This window comes from Oncorhynchus gorbuscha, linkage group LG08 (assembly GCF_021184085.1).
Source record: "Oncorhynchus gorbuscha isolate QuinsamMale2020 ecotype Even-year linkage group LG08, OgorEven_v1.0, whole genome shotgun sequence".
NCBI lineage: Eukaryota > Metazoa > Chordata > Actinopteri > Salmoniformes > Salmonidae > Oncorhynchus > Oncorhynchus gorbuscha.
In genome coordinates, this window is record NC_060180.1 from 17,459,796 (window position 1) to 17,474,103 (window position 14,308).

At 47.7% G+C, this 14,308-nt stretch overlaps 1 protein-coding gene across 1 annotated transcript in view; it reads left to right on the top strand.

Annotated features, from left to right (window-relative positions):
- The window catches only part of bcl11aa (BAF chromatin remodeling complex subunit BCL11A a), a 50,647-nt gene extending 43,932 nt beyond the window's left edge, over nt 1-6,715 (top strand). The window contains exon 3 of the mRNA XM_046358673.1: nt 1,357-6,715. Within this exon, the coding sequence (XP_046214629.1) occupies nt 1,357-3,566 (2,210 nt within the window). The 3' untranslated portion in view covers nt 3,567-6,715. The remainder of the gene's footprint in view (nt 1-1,356) is intronic.
- The last annotated feature ends 7,593 nt before the right edge of the window (nt 6,716-14,308 follow it).

The window sequence follows — 14,308 nt, forward strand, 5'->3', positions numbered from 1 at the left end:
CCTGGGAACATGCGCTGAATGACTGACAGGTGGAGAAAAATACCACAAAACACCCCACTCTCATTGTGTGCTTTACCATGCCTATCTATGCTTATAGTTACACATTTCAGCATCCATCTGTTTACTGTCTAAATGTTTGTATTTCTGTGTGTGTGTGTGTGTGTGTGTGTGTGTGTGTGTGTGTGTGTGTGTGTGTGTGTGTGTGTGTGTGTGTGTGTGTGTGTGTGTGTGTGTGTGTGTGTGTGTGTGTGTGTGTGTGTGTGTGCGTGTGCATGTGCATGTGCATGTGTGGGCATTTAGGAGAATCTGTGTATTTAGGGTAGCAGAGCAGTGGAGCAGAAATCTTTATTGGATAATAAGTACTGGGTGTTTCTCATATCCGTGTGTGTGTGTGTGTGTGTGTGTGTGTGTGTGTGTGTGTGTGTGTGTGTGTGTGTGTGTGTGTGTGTGTGTGTGTGTGTGTGTGTGTGTGTGTGTGTGTGTGTGTGTGTGTGTGTGTGTGTGTGTGCGCGCATGTACATGCCTGTGTGTGTGACTGTGCATGAGTCTGCGTCCATATAACTGGTTTCATATTGAAAGGCTTTCAGCGGCGGCCCGTTTATGATCTAATCTTGCAAATGAGCTGATGGAGGAGCGGGCTGGCCTTAATGAGATTACACATGCATTGTGAAGCAGACCACAGGTCATTGTCAGAGAGCCATTCAAAGTCAATTATTGATTTAAATGTTCCTTTGCTGTCACAAGCGGCGGACTACTTCACTGGGCCGCGATTGAGAGGGCAGTTCTATTTATGCACCGCAAGAGGCTTTTCTTTGTGTGTGTGTGTGTGTGTGTGCACCACCATTCAGAGTAAAGGATTATAACACAGTTATTCGGTCTGTGTCGATGTGACTTCTGTCTAAATGAACAAATCCAAAATTAGAGGCATACACTTCTTAGTCCTCCTTAGTATTGTAGTGGTATCTGCTATGCTTAGTGGGGTTGTGTTTCTCGGGTTAGGGGTTATTTCTGTACATCAATGGGAGTGGGTTTTCTGCAGAGTGTGTTCTCTGCAGAGACAGCGGTCATTGTTTGCTTTGTAGCAAGCTGAGAGGCTGCTCACAGTCAGCCGGGATAACATTGTCCCATAGCAGGCTAGAGGAAGCTGTGACCCCCCCCCCCACAATTTTAGAGGCTTTCTAAAAATATATTTGATCCATAAGACAGTCAAGCACGAGTCAAATGCAGCACAGCTGAATGGCGCTGAACTCTAACTCATTTCCTTTGGTCATCAATAATGTATATTATTTAATTAATTGATTGATGTGAACATGAGTCTAACTCTGTGTCCCCTCTTCCTCTCTGTCCCCCCTGCAGGTAAGGAAGAGCCCAGTACCTACACCTGCACCACCTGTAAACAGGCCTACGGCAGCGCCTGGTTCCTGCTCCAGCACGCCCAGAATACCCATGGCTTCCGCATCTACCTGGAGAGCGAACACGGCCATGGCAGCCCCCTCACCCCCCGCATGGGCAGAACCTCCTCCCTGGGCGGGGGTGCAGACTGCCTCTCACAGCCCCCCCTCCACGGCCTCCACCTGCCCTCCGAGGCCAGCCCCTTCAGCCTCCTCCGCATCCCAGGACCAGGCTCGGGGGGCCGGGACGGAGTGGGTGGACAGCAGCGTTTCCCCCCAACGCCGCCTCTCTTCAGCCCCCCTCCGCGCCACCACCTGGACCCCCACCACCTGAGCCCAGAGGAGCTAGCGCTGGCAGCCCACCATCCGAGTGCCTTCGACAGGGTGCTGCGCCTCAACCCTCCCATGCCCCTGGACCCCCCATCGGCCATGGACTTCTCCCGCCGGCTGAGGGAGCTGGCGGGCAACACCTCAGGGTCCACTCCCCCCCACTCTCCCAACCGGCCCAGCCCTATGCAACGGCTGCTCCAACCATTCCAGTCCGGTGGAGGATGTGGCGGTGGGGGCAAGCCTCCCTACCTGTCCACCCCCCCTCCCCTTCCTCCCTCCATGCAGTCCCCTTCGGGTTCTCATACCACCCCCAGCACCCCGCTGCCCTCCTCGGGCCCCCAGCCTTCCACTCCTCTGAAGACCAAGTCGTGCGAGTTCTGCGGCAAAAGCTTCAAGTTCCAGAGTAATCTCATCGTGCACCGGCGCAGCCACACGGGCGAGAAGCCCTACAAGTGCAGTCTGTGTGACCACGCCTGCACCCAGGCCAGCAAACTCAAGCGCCACATGAAGACACATATGCACAAGTCGGGCTCACCCAACGCTGAAAAGTCAGAAGATGGACTCTCTGCAGCCTCCTCACCCGAGCCGGGCACCAGCGAGCGAATGGGCAGCGCCAGCAGCGCCCTCAAGTCAGTGGTGGCCAAGCTTAAGAGTGAGAACAACCGCTTGCGCCGGGAGAATGGGGAGGAGGAGGAAGAAGAGGAGGAGGAGGAAGAGGAGGAAGAAGAAGAAGAGGGGGAAGAGGAGGAAGAGGAGGGGGAGGAGGAGGAAGAAGAGAAAGTGGATGGAGCTAGGAGGAGCAACAACAGCTACCACTTCAGCTTGAGTCTGGAGGCAGCGCGGCACCATGAGAACAACGGCAGCATTGGGAACGGGGAGGTTGTGGGTCGTCTGGTAGGAGGAGAGGAGGGTACCATCCCTCGCTCGCTGCCTGAGGTGATTCAGGGCATGGGGTTGGCAGCCAGCATGCAGCACTTCAGCGAAGCATTTCACGCACACAAGCGCAGCGCGATGGGCCAAGAAAACCACACACACCACCACCAAAACCGCGAGCACACACAACGGCTGATGTGTGACAAGGATTCAGCGCTGGAGTCGGACCGTGGTGAGGGGGGCTGCATATCGGCTGTGGCCATCAACGGGCGTGGCACATCCCCCAGCGAAGCTGCCTCGGTGGGCCTCTCCAAGAAGCTGCTCCTGGGCAGCCCTAGCCCCCTTAGCCCCTTCTCCAAACGCATCAAGCTGGAGAAGGAGTTTGACCTGCCTACACCCACCATCCCCAACACAGAAAACGTCTACTCCCAGTGGCTGGCCGGATACGCTGCCTCCCGACAATTCAAGGACCCTTTTCTGAACTTCCCGGGGGACTCCAGACAATCGCCCTTTGCCTCTTCTCCCTCAGAGCACTCGTCGGAGAATGGCAGCCTGCGCTTCTCCACCCCTCCTGGGGAACTGGATGGGGGGGTGTCGGGCCGCAGCGGGACGGGGAGCGGGGGGAGCACGCCCCACCTTGGGGCTCCGCTGACTCGACCTGGCTCCAAGGACAGCAGCCGCCGCAGCGACACCTGTGAGTACTGTGGCAAGATTTTTAAGAACTGCAGCAACCTGACGGTGCACCGGCGCAGCCACACGGGAGAGAGGCCCTACAAGTGTGGGCTGTGCAACTACGCCTGCGCCCAGAGCAGTAAGCTCACACGCCACATGAAAACACACGGGCAGATCGGCAAGGACGTGTTCAAGTGTGAGATCTGTCAGATGCCCTTCAGTGTGTACAGTACCTTGGAAAAACACATGAAAAAATGGCATAGTGACCGCCCCTTGAGTGCCGAAATTAAGTCGGAGTAGTGGAGGTTTCATCAGCCCTCCCTCCCTCCCTCCCCAGTCCCCTGTACATTCCCCCTTCTTCTTTCACCAGTCCGGTGGAAGCTAAGACAACGTGCTCTGGACCAGCACACCCCGTTTCCATTACTCCTTGAATGCATGATCTGTATCGGGGCAATACTATTGCATTGACGCAAAACTTCGAGCCTTTCTCTTGTGCAATAATTTACATGTTGTGTACTTATTTTCTTTTTCGATTATCCTTTCCCATTTTTGATAATTAGACAGCATGCATGGTATGTTTTGGCTAATTAAAAAAAAAAATGAAATTGTCCCTGGTTGGTTAGTTGTTGAGTAAAATGTGTTGCTGTTTTCTTGTTCTGTTTTTATTTCAAAAAAGAAAAGACAAGAATGAAACGACCATGCTGCATACCACATATCATGTACAGTCTTCAGCTTAACCCTCTCTGGACGACCTGGGAATCGCACTTAACCTTCATCTTTCTAAAACATGTTCTGTCCCTATGGGGTTAAAACAAATCATCTATGAATTGGCTTGATTACTAAAGGCAAAGCAGTGACAGCCTTTGGATCACTTCAAAAAGACGAGGATGATTTAAGATTTGAATTTGTACTATCATTTGGTAAAACAAAAAAAAAAGAGTGCCTTTGATATCTTGAAACTGCATTGGTTAATAATCTTCCGATCTGCTATGTATTATAGTATCTTTAAATTGTGAGATTTTCAGCAGGCACGGTACAGGCAGTATTGTGTATAACTGAACTGTTTGTATATTTCATTTCTGGTACGGAGGTACTGAACACAAAGATGCTCTGTAATGTACAATCCTAAATTCGTGGGACTTTTATAGTGCTCTGAGGACTTGAGAGCTGGCATGTATTTGCAGTAGCACAAACCTATGATGCTGCTTGGATTTATCAGTGCGGGTGCAGGCAGTGTCTAAGCTCCCAGCACACCAGACGATACGAGGACATTCAAATGAATACAAGCTAGTCAGAAAAGTTACAAATAATTAGAAGCTAACAGAATGGTGTGCTTGGGGGGGGGGATTTCTTTCTTCTTTTTTTAAATTTGACATATAATTTTTTTTACAATATATTTAAACGTTCTATCCATCTATGAATTGCCTAAACTTAAAAGAAAAACATCTTTAAGAATGGCAGTTGTACCCATGCCAGGGCTCTTGAAAAGGAGGAGACAAAATAATCATACAGGGGTTTGTAATACAGGGCAGATGGATCTTTATTAACTTTCTGTTTTTGTACTGTTTGCTGTTTGTGTTGACTTGAAAGGAGTTTTTTTCCTCGTTGAGTTGCAGACATCCACCCCAGTCGATGGTGAAAGAGCACTTGTCACTCTGCCTCAGAGTCTGTACAGATACTCTAAAAGTGTCTAACGTTGGTACAACGTCGGTACAGCGGTCCAGTCTAAAGTTAGACTGTCATTTATAGGACAAAATTGTCCTATAATTGCACTGTTCAATTTTCCCAGTTTACAGGTATACGCTTAAGGGAAAACTTGCTAAAATGCTGACTGATGACTAAAATTCCGTTGTTTAATATAGTGACGAATACAGAATCTGTTGCCAGCAACTCCACCCCCCCCACCCCTTGACCCTAATCCTTCACCTCTGACCATTGTTATTTAACCCCAAGAAATCCCAGCAAAGCACTCAGTGGTGTGACTGGGTAAAAGCTCCCTCAGCTAGATAACAAACTTGCTGCTCAAACTGCAAGATTTTTTCTTTTTGTACAAATCTTTTTCTTTTTTTTGGTATAGATATTAAAATGACTTTTTTTTTTAAATAACACGTCATTATCTTTAGGGGAAACTGTATTTAAGTTTGTTGTTGTTTATCTTTTCCTCTCTGTCTTGGTGGTGTTCAAGACCCGATCACAGTATATATAGAATGGAGAAAAAAAATCAGTGACTTTTTATTTTGCCTTGGCTCTTCGCGGCTCTTCAGGTTGAATGAAATTTGCATTGGGGAAAGGCTTAAGATGATATATGAATATATAACAGAGAACTTAAATATAGGAAGATGCACACTCATGTCAATTCCTATGCTTAAACACATTTATGGTCTACTTTTTTCTGTATGTCTAGAATGGTATTTGAATTCAATGTTCACTTAGCGTAGGCACTATAGTATTTATATTGAGGCTCGTATTTTTAACTGTTGCTTGTTCTCTTTAGAGGTATTTACGTACCTTTTTTGGTAGTGAAAAAAAAACAAGCTGCCACGGTATATATTTTTAATTTGGCAGGATAATATAGTGCAAATTATTTGTATGTTTAAAGAAATGAAAGAAAACACAATTAAAAAAAAATGAAGTATGTGGCATTGGGCGCAGTGGGCCATAAGATGGCTGCCGCGCCGCGCTGGTTCCTGCTTTCACAGGTGGTTGTACATATCTTCTTTGGTTTGGTTTGGACCTCCTCCCCCTGCTGCCATTCTGTAAGCAGTAATGCAAGCTGACGTCAGGCTGTTTAGTTTTGTGCTTCTGTCTTTCCCACCTGACTACATTCCAACATCTTAAGAAGAAAAAAAATGAACTTACTTCATATGCAGTACATCGATTTAAAAAAGCGTCAAAATAAATGAATTTGAAAAATAATCAATGTTTTGCAGGGTTTTTTTCATTGCCAAATACTAAATGGTGCTTTATATTTAGATTGGATATACTTTCATATGCAAAGCATATTTAAAAATGAAAATGAAATGGAGACTGGGAGAAGCCTGCTTGAGTTGAGACTTTTTTGTAAATGGCAATGCGGAATATTTTGTTATCAGCATTTTCTATTCTTGTTCTGAGAGCTGTTTGTTGTAACTTGAACTTGACCTTTATCTTTTACTATGGGAGTTACTATTTATTATTGCCTATGCTCTGTTCAAAACAGAGGCGTGGAATGGATCATTTTTTGTTTTATTTTTATTTTTGGTTATAATATTATTTCTTTATTTTTTAAAGAGTGGCCTAAGGTCATTGGACAAATTTAGCTCTTTTTGTTGTGTTTTGTTTCTGGTCTCTGTTCAGTTGTATTGGGAAAACCACTGTCTGTGTTTTCTGGCAGTTGTCTGCATTATCCTGTTCACACACCCATTTTGTCCCTTTATTGAAAAACAATTAATAAAAAAATGAAAGTATAATTCTGTTGTTTGTGCGTCATGTGGCTAGATATTTGGAGCAGGCCAAGTGTGTGGATGACGTGGAATGGTATCAAATACATCAAACACGTGGTTTCAATGTGTTTGTCATTCCATTTGCTCCGTTCCGGCCATTATTATGAGCAGTTCTCCCCTCAGCTACCTCCTATGATGCATGCGTGTGTGTGTGTGTGTGTGTGTTTGTGTGTCACAATTGTCTAGAGTATGCATATGCCTATATGAATTGGGGACCATACTGGTGTCATGGTTGCCCTCCTCAGCTTCTACAGCATGTGTGTCTAAATGAGGTCATACAGTCTTGAGCTGTACCCGGACTTGCTGAACTTTCCCACATGCCTCCCCCTGTTCCTCCTCGCCCTTCCCTTCCCTCTGGCACTGCACTGGTTTGTTTTGCCCTGAGGGGGAGAGGGGGAGTGACAGGCTCAGCAATGGATGTACAAGGGTCATGTGACATGTGCTGTGTCACCTAACCTGTTGGGCCAGGATAGCCGAGCCAGTGTAAGTGTGTGTGTGTTTGTATCTGTAGGTAGCAGCTTTAGTGGCGTGACTGCAGACAGTTTTCACGCCATCTCTGAGCACATACATGTTACATACAGTACATGTCACTCCTCAACGGGACTCATGTTGCTGGTAGTGTCCATCCCTCTCGCCCTTCCCTTTTCTGTAACTATGCCCCATTCCCAACGTCACTGCCACCACCAGGGCCGGCCCTAGCCTTTTGGGGGCCCTAAGTGAGATTTGGTTGCTACAATGGTTGCTACAATGAGATAGCTGGCTAGACTAACTTATCAATGTAAAAAATGTTATCTGACATAACAAGAGCAAAACTGCTGATGCACAACCAAATGTTGAACTTGCACCTTGTGTATTCTACTATTCTGATTCCCAGCAGTAAGTTCTTTAATTAAAAAAAAAAAATTGGATCCTCCTCGCGGCCGAGGGCCCTAAACGGCCACCAATGTTGCTTATGGCTGATGCTGGCCCTGGCAACCACCACTCTTTCTATGTATCAGCCCACCAAAGTTTACTTAAATATCATTACCTCTCCCTGTTTACTCAGACTTATTGAAAAGTAATACATCTGTCAAAATCCATCCATCATAATAGCCTCCACCAACCGCCACCCATTCCAACTCAAACATTAGATCCCCCTTGTAGGACAGACAATGACACCTGGCAGCTGTGTTCATCTACTAGCGCTCACTTAGTGTATTAGAAAAAGCATTCTCCACAAGAACAACAAGTGTGTGTTTTGTTCTTCATAAACAACAGCCACTTGTTTTGAGGCTCTGTTTCATGTGAGCATGTGGGTGAGCCACAAAGCTTTACATTACTTCCTCCTTTTTCAGTGCTCCTGGAGCCATAGCAGCAGCGGTCGCCTCTTTTCTCCTTGTTGAACAATGCGACTGGCCTCTGGCAGAGCCGGCCAGGCAAATAAAATAAATCAGCTCTATTTTTTCTATCTCCCTTTGTGATATATTCATTGTGTTATAAACTCACAAAGCATTCAGGCCTTTGCAGCTTTACTGGGGCTCCAGAAGCTAGTTTACGTTTAAAGCATAATGCATTTGTCACTGTTATAAAATCTATACAAGCATGACCCACAGTCCCCATAAACTCCCATGGATGTTTCTCCCGCCAGTGTTTTACAGTTGAAGATTCTCCAAAGACTGAAGAAAGCGTGTTTTCACAGGCTGTGGTTTTGTTATTTGGCCTGGGAGCGTTGCTGAATAGAATGTGGTCAAAGTTTGTGTGTGTGTGTGTGTGTGTGTGTGTGTGTGTGTGTGTGTGTGTGTGTGTGTGTGTGTGTGTGTGTGTGTGTGTGTGTGTGTGTGTGTGTGTGTGTGTGTGTGTGTGTGTGTGTGTGTGTGTGTGTGTGTGTGTGTGTGTGTGTGTGTGTGTGTGTGTGTGTGTGCGTGTGCGTGTGTGCGTGTATGTGTGTGTGTGTCTGTCTGTGTGTGTCCGTACTCGCATGCTTGTGTGCATGCATATCTGTGGCTGTATTGCATACATTACAGTGCCTGGCTTCTTTAATTAAATGCATCTACCATGTACAGCAGCCTACATGCTTATCCTGTGCATGTCTATACAGTATGAATCTGACCACAGTGGTATAGTTGAGATGGACACAAAGTAAATGCTACTTAATAGCCACTCACTGACCATTACTCTACACAACCACTGAATAATGGACGCAGGGCAGATACATAAAGCTAAGTAAGAGGTTGACTCTAACTGCTGATCTAAGGTCAGTTATGTGTTTTCCTTGCTAATGGTGAAGGCTACAGTAGGATTGGGAAATATAAACAGATCCTAGATCAGTGCTTAAATGGAACACTCCCAAAATGGTATTTATATTGGAATTATTGATTAATGAGACAGATTGATCCGAAGATATCTATTGTTGATATTACTGTGATTTTGTGCCTCATCCTTATTGAACATTTAATAACCATGTAATAAACAGGTGTTAAACGCTCACAAAAAGCCCAGCATGGGCAAATCATAGCCTTCACTATCTCAGAAAGGCCCAAATCCAGCCCAAAGGGAGGTGTAGAATTCAGAGACGATGTGCCACACACATTCAATCAAAACACAGCCATTCTACATGTGAAGCACGTTCAGCTTTTGGCGCAGGACAGACACAAGAAATCGTTGATGTCTTCAGTTGATAACAGTCCATTGGGTTCAACACTGGATGTCAGTTAATCTTGGTGTATGTTCTTTGGTGTGATTGTGACTTGTAAGGCTACGGAGGGAAAGTTCAAAGTTCAAAGCCTTATCAGTGCCCCTGGCCTTGACTGGCCATCACCGTGTGACTTCATCATAAATCCTTCTCTGTTGCTCTCTGTCTCCCTAGATCTCGCTCTCTTCCCCTATCCTCCACCCTCTGTCTCCCTAGATCTCGCTCTCTTCCCCTATGCCCCACCCTCTGTCTCCCTAGATCTCGCTCTCTTCCCCTATCCCCCACCCTCTGTCTCCCTAGATCTCGCTCTCTTCCCCTATCCCCTACCCTCTGTCTCCCTAGATCTCGCTCTCTTCCCCTATCCCCTACCCTCTGTCTCCCTAGATCTCGCTCTCTTCCCCTATCCCCTACCCTCTGTCTCCCTAGATCTCGCTCTCTTCCCCTATCCCCCACCCTCTGTCTCCTCCTCCTTTGGCTATCTACCTCTCTTTCTCTTTTTCTCTCTATTTCTCTCTTTCTCTCAATCCTTACGCTCTCTTGACCACGCCCCCTCCCCTCTCTTTCTGTCTGTGGATGGCGTGACTGATCATTTCTGGCCTTGTCCTGGCCAAGGCTGTTTGCTGAGCCCAGGAAGGTTAAAGTCTATAGATAGACAAGGAGCCTAGGAATGCAAGGTGTTGACACCACAGATAAAGTTGAGACTAGGCTGCTGCAGGGTTGGAGGGGGGATGGGCAGAGAGGGGAGGGTAGGCGGGAGATGTCTACCCCCAGTTTGGAGTTCAAAGGTCAGAGATTGTTGACAGTGGGGATAAGGGGGGGGGGGGGGGGGCGACGACCACAATCACGACGACTCCCTCCCCCACTCTTATTTCACCACTCCCCCTCTCTAAATCTGTGTCTCAAGTTCAAATTCATTGTCAGGGGAGGAATGAATGGAGACTGGAATGCAGACAGCGTAGAGACCTCTTGGACACCCCTGGTGTCCATGTCATAGAAGTAGACAAAACAGACACTATCTGTCCCCTATGCCTTCACACTGACTCCGTAAAGTACACCCTTGGTCTCAATGGTTGGGTCTCATCCAGGGCTTATCTTTCTACTGTGACCCCATAGAGAGGCCTCACCTCCAGGCCAGGCCACTGGAAAATCCACTGGCTAGAGCTGGATAAAAGACAGGAGCTTATCTGTGTGTGTGTGTGTGTGTGTGTGTGTGTGTGTGTGTGTGTGTGTGTGTGTGTGTGTGTGTGTGTGTGTGTGTGTGTGTGTGTGTGTGTGTGTGTGTGTCTGTGTGTGTGTGTGTGTGTGTGTGTGTGTGTGTGTGTGTGTGTGTGTGTGTGTGTGTGTGTGTGTGTGTGTGTGTGTGTGTGTGTGTCCGTGTGCGTTTGTATATGTCTGTGTGCCTCTGTGTGTGTCTTTGTTTGTACATGTGCGTCTGTGTGTGTGTGTGATAAAACCTCCGTATTCCAGAGAATGAGTATGTTTTAACTACACACAGCCATGGCTGGTGGGGTTAATTGCAGCTGCACAGACGAGGGGGCCAGGTCACCTTAGCAAGCTGAAAACAGAGGGAATGCATGAGGACAGCTGAGCTGACCTAATGTGTGTGTGTGTGTGTGTGTGTGTGTGTGTGTGTGTGTGTGTGTGTGTGTGTGTGTGTGTGTGTGTGTGTGTGTGTGTGTGTGTGTGTGTGTGTGTGTGTGTGTGTGTGTGTGTGTGTGTGTGTGTGTGTGGAGGGGAGGGAACAGGGCAGTAATACCATCTGTGTTGTCTAGAACTCACTGTGTTCTGTGTTAAGTTTAAAAGGTGACCCTTCTGTGCTTTGCAGCCCCAGACTGGTATGGCGTTACACACCCACACACACACTCACACACCCACACACCTACATAAGCTCACACACACGCTCACACACCCACACACCCACATACGCTCTCACACATGCTCACACACCCACATACTCTCTCACACACGCTCACACACCCACACACCCACACACACACCCACACACCCACACACACACCCACACACACACCCACACATGCTCTCACACACGCTCACACACCCACATACTCTCTCACACATACTCACACACCCACACACCCACACACATGCTCACACACCCACACACCCACATATGCTCTCACACACCTCACACACCCACACACCCACATATGCTCTCACACACCTCACACACCCACACACCCACATACGCTCTCACACACCTCACACACCCACACACCCACATACGCTCTCACACACGCTCACACACCCACACACACTCTCACACACGCTCACACACCCGCATACGCTCTCACACACCCACGCTTCGCTCTCACACACGCTCACACACCCACATACGCTCTCACACCCACAAACGCTCTCACACAAGATTACACACCCACATACACTCTCACACACGCTCACACACACCCACATACACTCTCATACAAGCTCACACACACGCTCTCCCTCACACACCTACATACACTCTCACACACACCCACACACGCTCTCACACATGCTTACACACCCACATAGGCTCTCACACACCCACACACCCACACACCCACACACCCACATACACTCTCACACTCGCTTACACACGCTCACACACACATTCATGCTCACACACCCACATACGCTCTCACACTCACTCACACACTCGCTCACACACACACGCACACACCCACACATTCACGCTCACGTGCTCACTCGCCCACACACGCTCCCACACACACTCACACACCCGCTCACACACCCTCACACACACATTCATGCTCACACTCGCTCACACACACACACGCACACACCCACACATTCACGCTCACACACTCACACGCCCACACACGCGCTCACGTGCTCACTCGCCCACACACGCTCCCACACACACTCACACACCCGCTCACACACCCTCACACTCGCTTACACACGCTCACACACCCACATACGCTCTCACACTCACTCACACACTCGCTCACACTCCCACACACGCACTCACACTCCTACATACACGCTCACACACGCGACAGAAGCCTTCTACGCACAGTTAACCGTGACCTATGATAGGGAGGTATTCTAACTTTAAATGTACAACTTCAAAGTCTCTCAATCTCCCCTCCCGTGTGTGTGTGTGTGTGTGTGTGTGTGTGTGTGTGTGTGTGTGTGTGTGTGTGTGTGTGTGTGTGTGTGTGTGTGTGTGTGTGTGTGTGTGTAGTAGCAGTTACAGGTCAGTTCTGTGGGCTTTAAGATTGGGTTTCACATGACTGTGCACCTTTGTTGCCCAGCGGGGGGGAAGAGGAAACGTCTGAAACATTGTGTGAAAGAGTGTGTGTTAGTGAGTGGGAGTAGGAGGCATGGCATGTCTGAGTTTAAGTGAAGAATCAGTGGTCTCCACCGCCTGCCTCTGTGCTGCACCAGTCGTTTGAGGTCCTGTGTGTAATCTGGTCATCCATGGGAAACTGTGTCCCTGTGGTTCTTGGTAGCCATCTTGGATCAATGTGTAGGGCTGTTTGTTGAAGTCTGCATACTATGTGATCACACAAGAACAACAATCCCTGCATGTCAGCCCTTTTGTGTCACAAAATATGTCTAGATCTTTAAAAAACATTTTTTTTACCACATACATATATTGGACATAGGGGTATACCTATAAAATAGTTAATTATTCAACTTTGCGGTAGTCTGTTCCTCTGTACGGTATGTCAGTGTAGTTGTTGCTGTCTTCACAGGTGGGAAGGAAGTAAGTCAGGTCACCAGGTTTCTGCTTTGTGAGTAGTGGAAGAGAGGGATGAGGAGAGTGAAGAAAAGAGAAGAACTGGTATGTTCCCTCCTTCCCTATACCCTCAGGCACATTGTGTTCCAAACACACACACCACATGAACACACATGCTTGCACAGACACACTTGGCCTGGTGAAACTTTTCTCACCGTTCCCCAGAAGACCGTTTCTATGCCACACACCCTTAGCCCCTGAGCGCCGGTTGGTCACATGCTTGACCTGTTCTACTGGCCAGGCCACACGTTTGCACAAACACACACGCAGACTCTCACACGGCATACATACGCACGCACACACACACACACACACACACCTGTTATCGACCTCGCCCGCCAGTGATCTGAGTGCTGAGTGACGCTGAAAGGCTCTAGGTAAGTAAATACGCCCGCACGCAAGACCTCACACACACACACACACACACACACACACACACACACACACACACACACACACACACACACACACACACACACACACACACACACACACACACACACACACACACACACACACACACACACACACACACACACACACACACTTCTAGCCATATCTGTGTACTGTAGTATTTATTTGCTCAGTGCTGTTGTTTAAAGACACTGCTGATTGGGAAGGGTTTATCATTACAACGCATTGGTGATACTATTAAAACCTCATCTGGCGGATTACAATAGTAACAATTACCCCCAGAATCACACAGAGACACCACTCACTGAGGCGAAGGGGAGAGGGTGTGTGTTCATGGCATGAACCATACACACACACACACACACACACACACACACACACACACACACACACACACACACACACACACACACACACACACACACACACACACACACACACACACACACACACACACACACACACACACACACACACACACACACACACACACACACACACACACACACACACACATCCCTGACTCTGATCTGGCCACAGCATAAACAGCCTGTTTGGGATTAAAAAGCAGTTACATTTCCCCATATGTAAATTAGAATAATTTTCCTCTCACTTCTCACTTTTTCCCTCCATCTCCTTCTCTTCCTCCTTTTCATCCTTTCATTCTCTTCTGAAATGGTCATTAAACCAGAGTGCTAATGGGTGT